Here is a 20,323-nt window from a genome sequence, read left to right on the forward strand (position 1 = left end):
TTAATTTAGATAAGGCCAAATATGGTAACATGAACAGGTTCCATGATTAAGACAAGGATATATCTTTTTGGGAGCCACCATTCAACTCACTATCATCTCCCATCTCACATGTTTTTCTAGAACCTTCAACTCCCTCATGGAGAGGTAAAGTCCAGGTGCTCTTCCCTCGAATCTAGATAAGATTTTGTGTCTGCCTTCAACAGACAAAATCATAAGTAATGCTGGCAGACTCCTAAGTCTAGGTTATAAAAGCATTATGCATTCCCACCTTATGTAAGTGAAACATGGATTCTGGAATCCAGCTGCCATGCAGATAGGAAGCCCAACTTATATGGTGAGACATGTGCAAATTTTCTGGGTTTCATGGAACCCATTTCAGAGATGTGCCCACATATGTAAGTAAACATGCATATAGATGATTCTAGCCTTAGTTTTTGAGCCAATCCCAGTCTTCGAGTCTTCTCAAATCAGGTGCTAGACATCAGGGAACAGAGAGAATCCACTCCCACTGAGCTTCACCCAAATTAGGGATTCTTGAACAAAATTAATTACTGCTGTTACATCAAGCCATTAGGTTTGGGAGTAGTTTGATGGGCAACAATGGATAGTGAGACAAATTACTCATTAAATAATTGAACAGATTAAAGTTTTAATACTTTTAAATGGCACGTGATATATACTTCCTGGCATATAGCATCTTGGATTTTTATCTAAATATAGTGTGAGTAGACACACACACAAACACACACACTTATTTCTAGAGGAAAAAATGATTGAATCTCTCTTATTCTGAGTCACAGAGTATGGGAGGATCCAGTAATTAGACACGGAAACTCTTTAAGCTCTGGAGGGAGGATCTTGTATTTCATCTGGTCCAAACTGTGAATTTTACAAGATTGAGAGAATATGGCTCAGAAATTGTCCCTGACTCTCCCCCCTCAATAGAGCTGTATGCCCAATAAAGAACCACCTTGTTCCTCACATGCAAGGTGAAAAATTTATCACAGTCTCACTACCCTCCCAGTGAGGAATATTGAAAGACAGAGAGGGGACTGAGAATGGGTGTATGGAAAAGGAACAAGCCATTAAAACCAGTTATTTTGGGCCATCTGTTCATGAGATTCAAAGAAACTTTTTTCTCCTTCTGATAAATTGAGTTTTGTTTGCTTTTTCTTTTTCTACCTTAATCCCATGGCTCCAGGTCCTAAAAACTATCCAGAACACAAAAAGAAAATGCAAAAATTATTGTATGGAGAGAAATGAAAACTTTTTGTTCAAAGGTCTGAGTGTACCCACTAAGACCTAAGAGGTAGGTTAGTAGGGTCCAGACCTGTTTTGTAACAGAGAACTTTCTGCAGTGGTGGAAATGTCTTCTATCTGTTCTGCTCAGAAGAGTAGCTGTTGAATATTTGTAATGTGGCTAATGTGACTGAGGAACTGCATTTTTCATGTTATTTAATTTTAATTTCATATTAGACAGTGAATGTCTAGACAAAGTATTTACAAAGCCACTCGGAGCTTAGAAACCCTAACTAATGACTCTCAGGCGACTCAAATGACCTGAAACCTCCTCATCTTTGCTGTTTCTTTCTACAGTCTGAATAACCCCTGCCTGCTCTGGAAGGATTGATTTTCAAGTTCTCTGTGGTAACACACCCGTTCGGATTCGGAACATCTCTCTTACCATTGCTTCATGGTTCAATGAGAGTGAGAGAGCTGGTCACAACTTCCAATTTTGCGAGTAAGTCAAAGTTCTGAGTAACACAACACTTGACCCAGAAGATCTAAAATTCCATGTGTGAGCAGCTACATGTGATGTATGAAGAGAAAAATATTTCCAGGGAGTTGGCTGACATTCTTTGTTTTTCTCAATTCTAGAATCATAAAAAAGGAATATTTATGGGCACCTGGGTGGCTCAGTGGTTGAGCATCTGCTTTTGGCTCAGGGCATGACCCTGGGGTTCTGAGATTGAGTCCCACATCAGGCTTCCACAGGGAGCCTGCTTCTCCCTCTGCCTGTGTCTCTGCCTCTCTCTCTTTCATGAATAAACAAAATCTTTAATAAAAAATTTTTAAAGGAATTTTTAAGTATATGAAAAAAAAATAAGTGGCAAAAATCATGGATATTGTCCAAATAATAGGTTAACATTGTGGAGTCATTTGTTTATAATTAGAGCTCAAGTTTCTCAGTCTGACTTCTCAAGCCTGCCTATGACTTGCATTCTTTTTGGCTTTATTAGTGTCAGCTTCCACATTTCTCCTGTATCACCTGATTATTTTTCTCCAGGAGCCTGGGGTCTCAATATTGGAATCCCAGTGTCTGAGGCTTCCCAACCAAGTTTAGCACACTACTTCCATTCCAGGCTACAATCATGGTGCTTTCTCTGCTTTAAACATAACTCAAAATATTTTACCCATCCTTTAACTCAAGCCTTCCAGTGCCGTCAAGCTTTAGCCTATTTCTTCTTTGGTGCTCCCTTAAAGTATTTGTCATTTTTAGAACAGATTAATATCATGCATGCATTTTTTTTACTTCCTAGTAAAATATGATCTATTAAAGTACAGGATTTTCTTTATTATGATCTTCACTGTCCAAACAAAGCACAGTGTACTGCACAAATAGTGTGCTTAAGAAATACTGATTGAATAGAAGTAAATATACCCAATAAATTGTATAAATTTGTAACAAACCTGGTTCACAGCACTTTGCAGCAGTTACATTGATTAAAATCATCCTTGAAGATTTTCATTCTTATAAAGGAACAAAACACAGTAGGCTTCAATGTAAATAGGACACTGCAGAGCCATATTGCAGGATGGCTCCGATCATGGAACAGAATGAACTTTTGTCTTTTGTTTACCTACATTATAATATTCATGCCTCCTTAAAAAATAACATTTTGGCAGTTTTTCAGGTTGATGAATTTTAGCTAATGAATAAAAAGTGGTCACAAGAGTCGAGGCACCCAGGGTCAGAAGCATGATGCTTCAATGTGGAAGCTAAAGTGAATGCTGCTCACACACACAACATTCATTAACAGTGTTAAATGAAAAGTCTAACTAAAGCCAATAATATCATTTTCTTTCATTTGCTGAGCAAATCTGTATATTAACTAGGATGACATCTCTTGTTTCAATTCTGTTTCACACTCCATTATTACCCTTCTTTTCTCATGTAATTAAAATGTAGCAGGTAGTTGATACACAGGGGGGAGTGTCTGTATTAAAAATACCTTCTCATAATCAAATTCAAGTATTCATCTCATTTATGATCTGTCTACCTTAATAAATGAACTAATAGTTCATTTTAAAAGCTATATAAAGCTCTATTAACCCATCTTTACACATTTTAATTTAAAGTGACAGGCTATTCATGATTTTTCCCCATTCATTTATTCAATAAACATTCTAAATACTATGTGCTAAGGAAGGTACATAAACTTGTGGATTCAAATATAAACAGTTTAAGGTTCTTGTCTCTGGAGCTCACAGCCTAGCAAGGGAAAGGGCCAAAAAAAAAATGTAGTACTGAATGTGCCCCCCTACATGACAGCAGGTGCAGCAAAACACAGAAGATGGTGTCATCAGCTTAATCTGGGAAGACTTCAGAGAATAAATGAGAAGAAAGAGAAAAGTTTTAAAAAGGCAATGTTTATAGAAGATCAAATGTAGACATTATTTTCAAGTTTATTTCTCACCTAAAGGGAGGGAAGGCTGGCCAGGCTGCTCAGAGACAAGGACTCCAATACTGTGACTTTGTCCTGCCAGCCCATGGCTGATGAGGCATCTTACCCAAGTCTCTTGGCATGCAAACAAGTCACAATGTGATGTGCAGCATGTGGGTTAATGAGGTTCTCCCCTGAGATTTCACCTGGGTAACAAGGTGGGAGCTGGAGAGGAAAGGTCATCATTGTAAAGGGAAGGTCAAGGGCAGATATATGCAAAAAATGGAAAACAAAGGATTAACACAGACTGTTAGTTGAAGAAAAGAGCAGAAAAAACCTGGCCTGCAAACAGAAGCAAATGTCCCAGGGCATGATGCCCATGTGGCAGAGGAAAGCCAGAGGAAAGCTTGCATGTCCCCCAAGCAGCCTCAGTTCCTGCCAATGCTCTGGGTCCCTCTGCTGTGAGGTGCTCCCACATACCCATGAGATTGCTCTCCCCGTCCCCAGGCACATGTATCCTCACTCCCCTCTACTTGAGTTAGTTTGACTGGGTCTCGATTCCTTGAGCCTTCTCCAAACAGATGGTATGTCAGTGCTCTGAGTTATGGGACACACTGTCCATTCTCTCTGGCTCTGACTGTTTTACAGTGTGTCCAATTTACAAGCATTAGAATGCCTTTCTCTGACCCTCAGTGGATCTTTACCTTACTTTAGGGTAAATAAATCATGTTTTAGACATTGCACTGAACAAATTCAATTTGTCTTCATGAAAAATAGCACTTAGAAAATGGGCAGCATAGTGCACTGATTAAGAGGCTAGGCTCTAGAGCCAGACTCTCTGTGACCTGATCACAGCTTCATTGTTCATTGGCGGCATGACCTTGGGCAAGTTATCTTACTTCTCCAAGCTTCCGTTTCTCTACCTGTAAAATATGGGCAATGGTGGTGCCTTCCTTATAGGGTTTTTATGAGGATTATATGGGGAAATCATTAAGTTCTGAGTTTTTATTAAACAAATAGATGTTCATTTCTTATGTAACCACAAATGGTTGGAATTTTATAATTTTAATGAATGGAGAAACAGAAGTTAGGTTATCTCTTAAATAAGGTATAGAAAACTATCACTTACTGAGGACTTTTCATGTGACCTGTACTGACCAGATACTGGACATCCAGTATCTCATGCATGTGATCTGCACAAAGGCAACTGACAATCGACAAGCACATATTGGAAGCCTATTGCGTACTGGCACTGAGTTAGAGCTACAAAGATAAATAGAGCATAATCCCTGTTCCTAAGAAGTTTCTGGCATGGTTAGGGCAATAGAGTTGGGTCAGGCAACCTCACCATTCATTTTGATTCCATCATCTGCAAAATGAGGGGATCTGATGAGGTGACTCCTAAGCTTCTCTTTTGACTAACAATGAATGATTTCATACTCAACTATGCTAAGAGATCACGCCATCTATTGATAATTCCCAAACCTGTAAAATTTTATCACTTAATAACCACTTGTGCTAAATGATATTGTAGATGATCAATATGGAGTATTTAGAGAGGTCTTTGAGGCCACATTATTTGGACTGTGTTGCTAGAATGTGTTGGCAGGAGCAGCCGCCTTCCACAGAGTGAGATCACACATGGGGAAGGCAAAGACCAAAAGATAATACCATAGTGTTCCAACAGGAAGATACCTTATAGTTTTAAAGACACCTAGTTCAATGCATTCATTTTTATAATGAGTCTCAAAGAAAAAAGGTGATGTAGTTCATGGCCAGTTTCTGACATGATTCATGTTAGGACTATTTTTTGTTTGTTTGTTTGTTTGTTTGTTTGTTTGTTTTTGAGTAAGCTCAACACCCATCGTGGGCCTTGAACTACTCGCAACCTGGAGATCAAGAGTTGCACACTCCACTGACTGCACCAGCTAACACCTCACTCTGCCCCAATGCTAGGGCTTTCTATGCTGCTCCACAATGTATCACAGTGACTAACAGACCAGATTCTGGAGACAGACTGCTTGGATTCAAATCTTTATTCTGCCACCTAAGAGCTATGTGATCACAAATCAAGTTATTGAGCTTCTCCCTTGCCTTATAAAGTTAGTACCATAATATTACCTACTTGCATAAGGATTAAGTTAGATAATACTTAAAATTTGGTGGCACAAAATAAGCCTTCAAAAAGTTATGATGGCGATGATGATAGCAAACACAAACATAACTTGCTACATGTCAAGCTCCACTCTAAATAGTTTATATTCATCACTTCATGTACTCTTCACAATTCAATAAATAGGTAGGTATTTCTATCACTCCCAGGCAACCACAGAAAAGAGAGGCTGAGGAACTTGACAAATTAAGTAGCAGAAGCCAGATCTGTCTACAGCATCCATCTCCAGAGTATGAATCCTTAAACACCACACTATGGTGTTCGGTGTCTCATGATTTTCTGTTGCCAGTATCAAGTCTTCTGTGGGTCAGAGGCTACCATAAATGCTCAACACAAATTAACGCACTGAATCTCCATGTCAACCTATGACACAGAAGTAATTATTAAGTTTATATTAAATATTTACATGAATACAAAATGGAGATCAAACAGAAAGCTGAGACAGTGGAGGGAGAGGGTCATCACATAGTGCAAAGAGAAATGACACGAGGACTGAACATCCTGAACAATCAGGCAACTACTCTATGCAGAAAATCTCAATGGCTATTTCAGATGGGAGAGACATTTGTGACCAGATGAGAGTCATAAAGACAGTGGCCATTGTGGCAGCTGTACAGTTTTGTTGAAGAGCCAGATCATTATAGCAATTAGGGAGAGGATTACACTGTAGTGGAAAGGGTTGAGTTTTGAAGTCAAACACTAGTTATTTTACTTATTAGCTGACTTTTCTGAGTGCTTTTTATTAAAATGGAGATAACGCCTAATTTATAAAGTTGTTGTGAAAATTAAATAAGTTGTATTTTAAGAGCCAAGCACAGTGACTCATACAATCAACTAACAGAATAAACACTTAGCAAATAGTAATCCCCCTGAATAGCACAATGTGTGATTAACCAAGATAATCTGAATTATAGGTGTTCATAGTTTAGGGAGACCACATATTCCCCCATGTAGGGTAAAATTGAGAATAAAAGTATAATATTGCTCTCCTGCTTATAACAGACACCAGAATATTCTGTGAAGAACACAGGAGAGTAAAATCATTTGTCTTTTGATTTACCTCTGGGACCAAGAAAGCTTGGTTGGATGTTTGTCCAGATTGCTCTAATGGAAGGGCTCTTCCAGCATATATCCTTGGGGATGGCACAGAATACAAATCTGACCACAAAGTAAAATTCTGGATATCCAGGCTTGGATAAATTGCCAAGTCCTCCCAAATACTTTTATATGACATCATTCACTTGGTTCATTATTACTCAGAGGGCTTGATTATACTGTGAACTTTCCCAAATTGAAAATTATTGAACATTCCAGATGTACAAAAAAAATCACTCTTGTCTGTTGACGATATTTTAAAATCCCGGCATAAAATGCTTAACTGTTATCCCATTGATTTCCTTGCTCTTTCACCCAACATACTCCAATATAAAATTGGTTAATACCTTATTCTTTTTCAAGATCTTCACTGTCGGTAAATTACTATTTGTGGAATAGAATTATAATTCTAAAAGAATATGTTTTATACTGTGATTGATGGAAAAATATGCTTTTAACTTGCAGGGAAAGATCAATTTTCTGACACTTCAGCTCTATTTGCTCAAATGCATTATGATTATAAAGCACCAATTATGGCTAATAATGGCATTATTCTCACCTCAGTAAGTACTTGGTTTGGTAAAGCTTTAAGAACTCTTAACTTTGGCGATCAATTTAGTTAACTACAGGAAATAGCCTATTTCAAATAGATTATTACCTTACTGTCATATTGCTCCCCAAGCTCACATACAATCAAAGTGAATTGTCACTCAATATACATTTACATATAACTCTCACTATTAAGCTTGCCAGATAAAACACACTCCTAGAAGTCATATTTGTATGATTTGTATGAACTCAAGATTTGAGTTCATATTCTCTATTATATTCACCTCCAATCTTTCAGGTTCTATAAATTAAACTTCATACCAGATTAGGTAAAAAATCATAGAAATAGCCCAAATAAGGCACTAGAAGGCACATGAATTCCAGCTAAGTTCCAAGGGAGAAAGTAATAAATTCTATTTTGCTTTTTGTACCCTACTATCCAACTCTCACCAGCCAGAACCTTGGAATGTTCTGGAATCTCTTCCAATCCCTCATCTCCTACATCTTCATTGAGGTATGCCAACATCATCTTTTAAATGTCTTTTTTATCTTTATTCTCCATTCTACTGCCCTAGTTTCAGTCTTTTCTCATTTAATACTGCAAAAAGCTTTACTACTTTATAAGTTCATGAAACATTAAAAAAAAAAAAAAAAAACATCATAGGAGCACCTGGGTGGCTCATTCAGTTAAGTGGTCAGCTCTTGATTTCAGCTCAGGTCATGTCTCAGGGTCCTAGGATCCAGCCCCATGTAGGGCTCTATGCTCAGCAGGGAGTCTGCTTACAGATTCACTCTCTCCCTCTCCCTCAGCCACTCACACAACTTGTGCGTGTATGTGCTCTCTCTCTCAAATAAATAAATCAATCTTTAAAAAATAAACACATCGGATAACATGCACCTCAACAGATGGGAATTGTGGTCACTTGGACTTGGGAGCAGATGGACTCTGTATACCTCTCAGGGCCATAAGCTCTTAAAAGATGCATTCTTCTCCAAGTTTGTCTGTGAAAAACAGGTAAAAAACACTCTCCAGGATGAGGAGGATAATAAGATAGAGATAAATGGAGCTATAAGAGGATCAACGGTTTTCCCAGGCAGCTATAGGAATACCAGGCAGATGGAGAAAAGCAGCCTAAGCAGAAAACACTGCCCCAGCAAAGGCAGACAAGTAAAACTATACAGAGTGTGTTAAAGATAAAAATGAACTTTATAATCTGGAAAAGACAAAAATCTGCTATCCTACTGAGGACTTTCACATGAAAACTTTACAGTTAGTTACATTACAGTAACACTTCTTTATCAAAAGGGATTTGTCTTTATTGCCAACCTAATTATTTACTTTTGACATCACAAGAAAGGAATCTCAGGGCAGCAGATTACTACCCATCATACATTCACTGAGAGTGAAGGTGCTTGTATTGCCAGAATCTCTAAGAAATCTGGGGGGTAGGGGGGGAGAAACCTTGGGATAATATCAGAAATCCTATTTCCAGGATTTTCTTTTCATTTAAACTTTAACAAGTAAATGTGTAGAGTGCCCCTAACTACAAAAAGCAAGAATTTCTTCAAAGAAGCGTAAACACAGGTTCTGAAAAAAAAAAAGGGAGATGTGGCCACCCTCCTCTCATTTCCATCCTGCTCAGGCAGTGGTAAAGAAAATTGGCCTCCTAAAAATCAAGGAGAATCTCAGTTGACCACAGTAATTAGTTACCAGGCATATATAGACACAGTTAAAACTCTTAGATAATCCACAAAACTTCATTCTACTCAGATACTGCTACCCTCTACCTCACAAACCCTTTCACAATCACTACCAAAATTTGGGTAAACTTGGTACTTTGATTTTGGCCCCTATGTCTTCCTGCATAATATACTCCAAGGGCTTAAAGACTATAGGATACAGAAACCTGGTTATCAAAACGGAGGGAAAGCATACAAGAGACTGGAAAAGAAGGAAATGCCTCTAACCTGGATACCCAGCTACTGAGGAGTAAAGATTAGACAGAGTAAGATCCCCACAAGGAACCGAACAGAAATATTTTTTAACCAAATGCCAGGCTGCAAGAGATTTTTAAACCAACTACCACCACTTTTCCCATTCCTTCTTCTTGCTCCATGCTTTCCCTTCCCCCAAGAAGAGCTAAAGAAACGTGTCTTTTTACTTACAATTGTGAAGTTCATGACTTTGAGAATCCAGATGGTCATGGCCAAGTTCACCAGTATTAAGATCATCAGGAGTAGGACAAAGAAATACAGGCATCTTTTCCGCCAGCCATAAATGCCCACCTTGTATACCTGTGGCCCCTCAGAGCTGGGCATGGTGCTCCGGTGGTGTGTGTACTGTTCCTGAGGCATCTGAAATAAACGAGGTGAGAGAGAAGCACTCACATTAAACTGCTGAGAGGGGAGAAAAAAAAAAAAAGAAGAAAAAAATCAACTGATGAAGAGATATGGCTGGCTGCTGTCTGTACGTTTCCACCCTCCTGACAACTCCAAAAATCTGTTTCCTCTGGACAAAAGTGGCTCCTCTGGACGCTGCATGAGTCCTCTCATTTTACACAGCTATCTCTTGTGATGCATACTGAGACATCCACAGGCACACATACCATGGGAGGAACAGGACTCCTAGGAAGCCATTTTCCAAATAACTCTTAGAATTCCAACATCTTTGTGAGGGAGACAAACTAAATCACCTACCCAACTACTAAGGGTAAAATTTAGATTTTGAGAAAATAAATAAACCCCAGCAGTTTAACGTGATGGTATGATAAATACTATTCAGACAATTTATTTTGGGGGGTAAAATGATCTCAAATGCAATCATTCTGTTCTGCCAAAAAATCAGAGGAGGAAGTAATAACTCTGATCTTCCCGCTATTTCAGAATTGAAAGGGACGTTGATGGACACAGATTAAGCCTCACTGGATTTAGGAGTCTTCAAATGGTAGCTTATGCTTAAATGCCTCCCATGACAGAAACCTCATTATGTGTTGGCTTAGTCATTAGGTATTATACAGTTCCAATTGTAGTCAATCAATGTATTTACTTACTTGTTATTTTTATTTTATGTTATTTTATTTTTTAAGAATTTATTTATTCACGAGAGACACACAGAGAGAGGCAGAGACATCGGCAGAGGGAGGAGAAGCTGGCTCCATGCAGGGAGCCCTATGTGGGACTCAATCCCAGGACCCCCGGGTCATACCCTGAGCCAAAAGGACATGCTTAACCACTGAACCACCCAGGTGTCTATTTATTACGTTTAATCAACTCATTTATTTAATAAACATAAAGGAGGCCCAAAGTCAAGGAAAATGTGAATATGCCTTCCAGGAGCTTGCAGGCTAATGGGAGGAATGAACTCATTAAACAGTGATTATAGTACAATGAGATAAGTTATAAAAATATTTGTCAATATTAAGTAATATACTAATCCCCTTTAAAGTAAGAAAGCATTCCCTAATCCCTGTTGTTGACACAAATGATCTTTATACTAGCACTACTAATTGGATATCAACACAAATCTCAGTAAACTTATCACTTCTATAAAATTCTAAAACCAAAACAAATTTTAAAATTAAATACAAACAAAGCTACTAACGTGTATCATTCAAAATGGACAATAACGGTCTACTGCAAAGGATGAGGATTTCCTAAAACTAAGTGGCATAACGTGGTACTCAGGGCTTAGCACAGCATCTAGGGGTGAGTAGATCATCCCTACTCTGTCATGAGACACATGACAACACAGCCCCTTCTACTTTACTTTACTCTATGCAAATACGTGCAACCTTTGAGATCTTTACTTCATTTGGCCCTCTCGTAAGCATACTGCATTCCCTTAGAATAAAGATTACATTTATTTATTTTCATCTTTGTCAATAATTAATTAATTTGTGGGGTACCTGGGTAGCTCAGTCATGTAAGCCTCTAATTCTTGGTTTTGGCTCAGGTCCCAATCTCACTGTCCTGAGATCGAGTTCCATAGGAAGCTCTGCACTCAGCAAGGAGTTGGCTTCAAATTCTCTCTTTCCTCTTCCTCCTTCCTGCTTGCTCTCTCTCTCAAATAAATAAAATCTTTTTAAAAAACAGCAATTAAATTTCTTACATGTGGTGCCAAAGTGACCATGATGACAAACAAAATATGAGTCCTAAAAATCACATCTTTGGCTATAAGGTCATCTTCCAGATGGGTTGGAATATGATTATTTTAGTTTTTAGATAATTATTAAAATGGATGCAAAAAATCTAAAAATCCCCTTGAGAACTCAAGGCCTTTGGACATAAGTGGAATTCCATTGAAAAACCCAATGAATTCTTTTTTATGGTCAGTGGGAATGCTGTGAAGTTCTACATGACATACGTTTTGTTCTGGATACTACCCTAGTACCATAATCAGGTCTTCACATGAGTATTTATTTGAATATACATGTATGGCATGAATGAGTACAAACCAAATACATAGATGATGAATGAATGAATGATTTTTTGTCTACTATAAAAGCTTCTTCTGTATGGGGGTGTATGGAGGTGTAAGCCAAACAGCACATGAGAATTCATTTTTAGTATCTTTGCACATTTTAACTTTAGGCTCCCCAAGTACTGGGTTCCCAAGAAAGCACTGAACTTCATGATACAAGAGGATCTCCATTTCATAACTCAGCTCCTTAGAATATTGTAGATCAGGGCTGGGCTGTAACAACATGGGAACACAACAAAGTCTTCGCTCATTGGCTTTTTTTAATACATCAAGATCAATTGGAAGGGTGAAAAAGGGTCTTATAAGTTGGAAGGAAATTAGGCCTTTCTTTTTCATATAAAACATATTCTGTAAGTTAAGGAAATGAGTATGGATTTTTAAAATCCTATCTGTAAGGTCCCTTAATCCCAATGAACTAATTTTATGAATGAGCTGATTTAAGACTAGAGTTGACCCTCTTGTGCATGGACACAGGGCCTGTGTGGTAGGGCAAACAAGAATAACAGTATTGGACTCGCAGGGATGATGAACAATGAGAAATTCTTCACCAACGAGGGTGCAGACCCTGGAGATGTCGCCCCCCCCCCCACAACAACATGGTGCTCTTTCTTTGACATTTGCCCCAACCAATATGGGAATTACATAATTTAGCTATAAAGAGGAAATGACATGTTCAATAAACACTTATAAAGAGACAAGGGATATGGATATCAAACTTGTCATTTTTTTTTTATAAAGATTGTTAGACCTTGACAGAATGCAATGATCGTGTCTCTATTAGGGTTTCTCAATCCCAGGTATGCATCAAAGACAGCTGTGGAGATTTTAAAAACCTGTATGCTCAGGTTGATTCAGTAATAATCACAAAAGTAGAATCCAGGCATCAGCATTTTTTAAGGATCCCATGTAATCTTAAAGTATAGACAAGGTTGCACACCACTGGTCCAGAATAATATCTCTCAACCCTGACTATGCATCAGGCTCCAAAGTAAACTTCTGATAAATACAAATTCTGAGCTCTACCATGGAATCAGAATTGCTTAAAAAAAAAAAAAAATCCTTACATATTCCAAGCATTTGGGTCTACTCTACATAAAAAGAAAAAAAAGGGCTTTGGTAATTTTTTTTAATAGTATGACCATTTCAATACAAAAGGCTTGAAACAAATTCTAGAATACTAAACAGCAAAAAAGTAGAGCTTCTCTGAGCTTCTCTGAGGGCCTGGAAGAACACTTGGACTCCTAGGAACCACAGATTGTGTTCACTGTGTTAAATGACTAATTTAAGTACTCAAAGACAGGAAGCATAAGCGACTCTCTTTCAAGGCACACAACAAATTAAAAGCTGAGTGAAAATTAGAATTCAGATCCCTCATGCATGGTGTAGTAGCCTACTCTGTATGTCATAAGGGCTCTTGCATCACCACCACAGCACCTGCCTGATTTAATGAGCCACATACAACAAAATCCTCCAGTTTACAGCTCAGAAGAGAAGGAAAAAAAGAAAGAACAGGGAAGGGAGCGAGTAATTTCATACAAATGGTTACAACAGGAAGCTATGCCAACTAAACATAAGGAAATGGATATGTCTGTTAATAATGCACAGAAAAGGAAAATTTAGACATGCTGACAACATTAATTTTTCTAGGCAAAACTGAAACATGTTGAGATGATAAAAACCTCAGAAGAAAGATAATTTCCAACCTGTGTTTCTTTTTGATCCTCCCCAGCAGAAAACCCTCTGGGCAATGAAGTTGAAGTTTTAAGTTCTCTGTTTGGTCAGGTCTCTTTCATGACTCTGGGAGGCGCTCTAGTAATGCATTAACAGTATCATCCATTTTTAAAAAATTGGCTAAAAGACGTTTTAATTACAACTAGTTAAGACCTTGTATTTTTCAAACTCCCCTTTTGTTGGGTGGCTTTGGAGGATTTACATTAATTTTGGAGGTCTAACTAACAGGAAGGTAAACTGGGGGTTTCTATGGTTTGGTTGCAGTAGTATTTATATCATATGCAGACAATTCCCTGTAGAGGTACATTATTTCTAGTCCTCCTAGTGTAGGAATCTCTTCTACCCTTTGTGTGAACTCACCAAGCAGAGTGTCATGAAGGTAAAGGACCTAAGCACACAGTGTGATATAAATGTGTCGTATGATGGCCAGCACCAGAAATATATGGGTAGTGCAAAAGCCAGAATGTAGTTGGATTTTTTTTTCAATCATCAGATATGTAAAATTTCAAGTAAGATTCAATTCTGACACCTAGTCAAAACATAGATTCTCTCCTGACAAGAGTATATTCAATTCAGCATATAAAATGATAAATGCTCCACAGTTTTTTTTTTATGGGAATCATGGAAAATAGAATTGGAATTTTTATGTTTGCAGGCTATGTACACTATGTGTTTATCTTCTGTGTGTGTGTAAAGTTGCATGCTTTACACATCACAACCAGCAATAATAAAAAATTCAGTTCTGTTGAAATTGCCATAAGAGACAACAATCTTTCTATTGTCTATACCAGAAAGTGATAGTGCCAAACAGCTGTCATATAAAGAGGTAATCAAAGGCTATGCAACTAAAAAGTGTAGAAAAAGTATGTCACTCAATTAATCACAATATTATTTTTCTAGATTTTATGATTGGACTTTTAAAAATTAATAATTTAATTTCCTTTCTCATTATAAGTATATTTCATGTTTTTAATTTGTATTTCTCATTGTTTAGGTCTCCCCCTCCTTAAACAGCCCAACAAATTGTTTAGGCTTCAGGCCTCACAAAACCTGGATCCTCCTCTAGTCCCTCCCATAAAGGACCCCCTGGCATATACAGCAAGACCTCAGTATAACATCATGATGAGACATCATCACTTGGCTGAGCAGAGTGGACAGCATCGTTATCTGTCTTTCACTGGGAGTAATTTTTGGACTTTTGAGCAGATAAGAACACTATGCGGAAATTGATTCAATGAACATTCCTAGGGCCCACACCAAGAAATTCTAAGTCTACAGTTCATCCCTGGAATCTGTTTTTAACAAGCACCAAAACTGATTTGGATCTCTGTGGCCCAGAGTCCATGCTTTGAGAACATGAATTTAGATCTAACAGACACATTCCTGGCCCAATCTTTGCCTCTACTTGCATTGTTTCTCATGAGATCACCCATTTTCCTCCCGTGTGTGTGTGTGTGTGTGTGTGTGTGTATTATATAAGAATATGGAAACATATATATGTAATAAATACACACACAAGTACATTTTTTAAAAATCTCTGCCATCCTTCACATTTTCACTGTGTTCCTACACTGGAGTTTTCATTTCCACTGTCCTCTTTCAGCAGTATATTGAATATTATGCCTTTTGCAATCTTTGGTGTCTTGGTTCTTGGTTTTTAAATATGCAGAGATGTTTTCTGCCATGAAAAAGAAATCTCAGCTTACCTGCATCTGTTGGCATGCACTAGGCATGTGAATTTTACAAAGGAGTCCCTCTATATCTCAAAACACTCTCTTCTTGGGAATCATAAGACTAATACTTTCCACAAGTCTTTGGGAACTTCTTTACATTGTTATACAACATATTTTACAGTGAGATATGTCATTTCTCTGAATATATCCTAAACACTTTTAAGTATTTAAAAGTTCTTTAAAATACAGTAGCACCTAAACCATGGTGTATTTATGTGTATAGTTACATGAAATTATATGTGTGCATAGATACACATAGATTTGATGAATGAACAAAAATAAAGCCAAGACCAAGTAACAAAACACATCCTCCAATGTCAAAAAGCTATAAGGTCACAAGGAAAGAATAAAAATTTACACAACTTGGCTCCCTTTCGGAATGCACAGGAAATTATTCTGATGTAAAGTAGGCTTAAATCCAAAGCATTATTCAGCTCCTTCATGGGGCTATTTTCAGTGTTTACCTGTTTATAAAACAAACAAATAGCTACTAGACAATCCTGTATTGCCCCAGTTCTTACATTTCATCAGTTGACATAAGGATGATGGAAGGTCCGGGGGCAGAAATTCACATAGCTGGCACACTGTGTGAGGCAGAGTGCATATTCCAGGCTACTACTGCTATAAGCCCTTGCTTTGTCTATATTCAGTATTTTATTTCAGCAGGTTTATTCTTCAGGAAGAGAACACGTGTTTTCCTATTCTCCCCCCAAATAAAAGAGTTACCCAGAGAATAGTTACAAAATCTGCATTATCAATTTGTTACAGAAGAACACATTATGTTTTGAGAGATGATTAAAAAATAATCAGCAAACTTTCTAAAGACACATATAATGCCATCAAGTTTCCTGATGATTTCTCTCTTGGACCTATAAAATTTTATGGGCCATGATCTGCTCTACTAGTAAGGTAGAGTTACGAACAAGGAGGCGTTGATGTGCATTTTACTAATACTTGCTAGACTTTTCAGCCCACTAGGCTTTACAAATATCTTGTTCCATAAGAGCATTTAAGGGAGTGCCAATGAGTGCAATTCTCTGTAAAGTTACAGAGGAAGGCACAGGTCTAGACTTTAAGGAAATCCCCAATCGCAATCTATTTTTTTCAGTCAAGGAAAAAAATATTTTTATGACCTATTATGTGACCACAGCAGAGTCTAGAGATATGTCAGGCTTCAAAAGAATGAGTAGGATTGGGTTTCTGGTTTCTTCAAGCTTGTACTTTCATGGGAGAGATGGACCATACTCAAGTAAATCAATTAAGCCATTATAACTAAGTGAGGTGCTAAGAAGGAAATGAAGAGGATTCCACGGTTGAGAATGGAGGGGACTCATTCTGGCCGTGGGAGGCCATTCCGACAAAGTGACAATTAAGGTGGGATCCAGAGGTTGAACGGGTTTTTCAGCAGAGGGCACAGCAAGCATTCTGGCCTCAAAGACCTGCTTAAATTAATCAGGGTGTTTGGCAAGGCTGGCACTGAGTGAGCTTAGAGGACAGAGTAAGGGACCAGTTTGCAGAGAGTTAGTGGCCTACCTGTACCGTCCATATCTTATAAGTTATAATAAGGAGTAATGAATAAAAATGGCCTGACTTATAAATCTATCATCTTCTCCCAAAATAAGACAAATAATACAAATCAAGGGATTGTGGATAATGACGCTGAATGTTAATATTCCCAGTACATTTATAAGTAAACATGAATCACATCTCTGTAGACGATTATAACCAGTTTATGTAAAATAACAGGCATCCATTCCCACACCACTGTATCACAGTATCTGGATCCCAGACTGCAGGATCACAGTCATTTCGGATTATTTTGGCACATAAGTGGTTTTCCATTAGCTGTGTTAATTTTGAAGTCTCTGATTTAAAACTATCTGCTTTCCAGGGTTGTTTTCATTCAGCCATCCATATGACACATTAGTCTTGGTTTGTTAATATTTGGCACGATTTAGACAATTGTAACAAACTCATTACTTTTAGTTGTGATATAACAATCAACACTTTTCTTGTAAAATTCATCCAGAAGAGTAAGGGCTTGTTCATGTGAAATGGTCTAAGAATGGTATCTTTTTTTAAAAAAAAAAGCGCATATGTGGATTACTTTAAAAGTGTGGTATTCCATATTTTAGTCTTCTAAGAATTGGAGTGAGTGTTGAACAATTTTTACTGAAAAAGATTAGACAAGTGCGTGTATTTTTTTTAAAAGCCTAAGAGTATATAGTCAGGAAAAATTAAAGACTTTTTATTTGAGGGAGACTGAGTGTGTGTGCACGAGAGGGAGAAGGAACTGAAGCAGAGGAAGATACAGAATCTCAAGCAGACTCCATGTTGACAGTGGGGTCCAGTGAGGGCTCGATCTCACAACTCTGAGATCGTGACCTGAGCCAAACCAAGAGCCGGACACTTAACCGACTGAGCCACCCAGTTGCCCCTCAAGATTTTTCATTTGCACTTTTAGCTTCTCTCTGCAGAATCAATTACCAGTTTTTAAAAATCTTTATAGGAATGTTCAATACTAAGGCTTAATTCAATATGTACATTCAACATATACACATTTAAATTTTTCTTTTTGACCCAAAGAAGGGCATATTTACTGCTTTTGGTTGTTTTCAGTGCACTTAATATAGCTAAGCGATAGTCCCATGAAAATATACAGACATTTGTTTTATTTTTAAGTTCAAACAGTTTTAAATTATAGGGATGTATGATATTTAACTTAGCCAATTCCCTAGTTGTTAACATTGATTGAGGTTGTTTCCCATAATTTTTTGTAACCAGGGCTTATTTTAACAAATACTTATCAGATACTATCATGTATGACACAAGATACTAGCAGTAAAAAGATGCTCTGTTTCTTGGACCTTCCAGTCTAATGGGGGAAACAATAAACAGAAAAACAAACAAATATGGAATTTTAAACTCAGCCTTGGGAAGAAGTCTCAGGAAAGAAAAAAAAAGGAAAGCAGGAAAAGGGGACGAACCATGAGTGAGAGGCTCCTGTTTCTTAGATGGTCAGGGAAAACCTTTTTAGTGGAGAGATTTGTGGCCAGGGGGGCAGGGGCAGAGCATCAACAAGTAAGAAAGTAAATTATAAAGACATCTAGGGGAAGCACTATGGTCAGAGGAAACAATATAAGCAAGTGCAAAGGCCCTGAGGTGGGATTTTACTGTGGAAGGTTGAAGGACAAAGTGGCTAGACCAGAGCAAAGAAAGGGGAAAGTGTTTGAAAATCAGCTTAGGAGTACAGGCAGAAGGAGTGCACACTGGGTCTTACAAACCACAATCAAAACCTGAAAAGGGATACAGATTGTGATGGGAAACTATCAGAGAACTGAAGAATCAGAGGAAGAGGATCTGATCTTCACTTTGCATCATTTCAGCAGATCTGTAAGGAACAGACTGCGGGAACAAGAATGCAGGTGGAGAATTCAGGCTCCTGTGACTACAGCTATCACCTCAGGTTGGGGGACAGGAGCCCAAACCAGGGCAGTGGTATAAGAGAAATACAGTATTTGGAAAGTAGAGCTAATGGGACTTATCCAAACTTCCTTGGCGTGTTAAAGACAGCAAGAATTTGAACCCGGAATATCTAGCTTAAATACCAATTCTCTTACTTCTTATGTTAAATGCTTCCACATCCATGTGTATATGTGCTCAGAACAGCATGATGACTCATTCAAAACATGTTTTGGTAACAGTGTGAGCTTGAATTTCTCAATGCAAATATTAATTTTAAGACAATTTATCAATACTACAAATCCTATAGCAACTACTATATTTCAGGCAGGGTACATGTTCCCTAAGTACAGGCAGTTTTCCCAGGTAATAAGCCATCTTTGATAGGTCTATGAAACCCACAAAATTTTACAGCATCATAAAAGAAGAGCTACAACAAATTAGGCACATCCTTTTATAGCGATTCGACAGTTGCATAAAATTAGCATTGATCCAGATCTTCCTTGACAATTGTATTTGGTAAGGATCTTTAGCTGTGCTCTCTAATATTTGCAATGAAATCTGTGGTCTGAAAGGAAATGTTCATCTCATTTTTAGTCATGTAATTTTTTCTAAAATCAAGGTGTCCAGAAACAAACATGCTAACAATAATAATGAAGTTATTATGTACTTAGCTAAAGTACCTTACATACCTCCGCATATGTATATATCTATGTCTATTGAGCCATAACTTAGTTCCAGGGAAATACACAGATGTTAACTACCAAGCTCTGATTTTACAAAACTCTGTACATATGTGTAAATGCTATTCAATCAAAGTAGGAAATGTTTCCATAATCCTAGAAAGTTCCCTCTTGGCCTTCCTAATTAATCCCTATCCCCAGAGGCAGGGACTATTGTGATTTCCATCACATTTAAAATTTTAAATCCCATGTACAGTTCTATGATGTGATTACTCCAAGGAATATCTGACTTTGAAACCTGTGCTCTACGCATGCTGTCCTGTTGCATTTTTGCTAATACCTACCCATCTCAACTGTGCCCTCTAAGAGAATCAGGTCATAATGCCTTACTTTCTTTCCTATTCATCTAGAATGGTACTTTATATACCACCTTTAAAAGAACTGGGGGAAAAAACAGTCTTTCAAATAATTTTCTATCTTCTGTGGTTCAGACAAGAAATCCTACAGAAAAGACTGTTATTGTAAACACCAGATTGGGGTTAGTGAATAGTGGACACAAGCCCTCTCAAAGGAACAGGAACTGTTCAGATTGTACTAACTGCCATGCCCTGGGAAACGAGACCAAGGATGCCCTTTGTTAGCACCTTCTAGGTTATCTAGATTTGTACATAATATCTCAAAATGTCAAATGCTTTGTAATTGATTAAAAAAAGAAAAATATAAGCACCGCTCTGTGACCCAAAATGTGTCTT

General features: G+C 37.7%; 1 protein-coding gene across 2 annotated transcripts in view; it reads right to left on the reverse strand.

Annotated features, from left to right (window-relative positions):
• SGCD (sarcoglycan delta) overlaps window positions 1-20,323 on the reverse strand; it is an 895,992-nt gene that overhangs the window by 339,538 nt on the left and 536,131 nt on the right. For both annotated transcript variants that reach the window (XM_026008009.2, XM_026008000.2), the window contains one exon: window positions 9,649-9,837. In XM_026008009.2, the coding sequence (XP_025863794.2) occupies window positions 9,649-9,837 (189 nt within the window). The remainder of the gene's footprint in view (window positions 1-9,648; window positions 9,838-20,323) is intronic.

This window comes from Vulpes vulpes, chromosome 4 (genome assembly GCF_048418805.1).
Source record: "Vulpes vulpes isolate BD-2025 chromosome 4, VulVul3, whole genome shotgun sequence".
Taxonomy (NCBI): Eukaryota; Metazoa; Chordata; class Mammalia; order Carnivora; family Canidae; genus Vulpes; species Vulpes vulpes.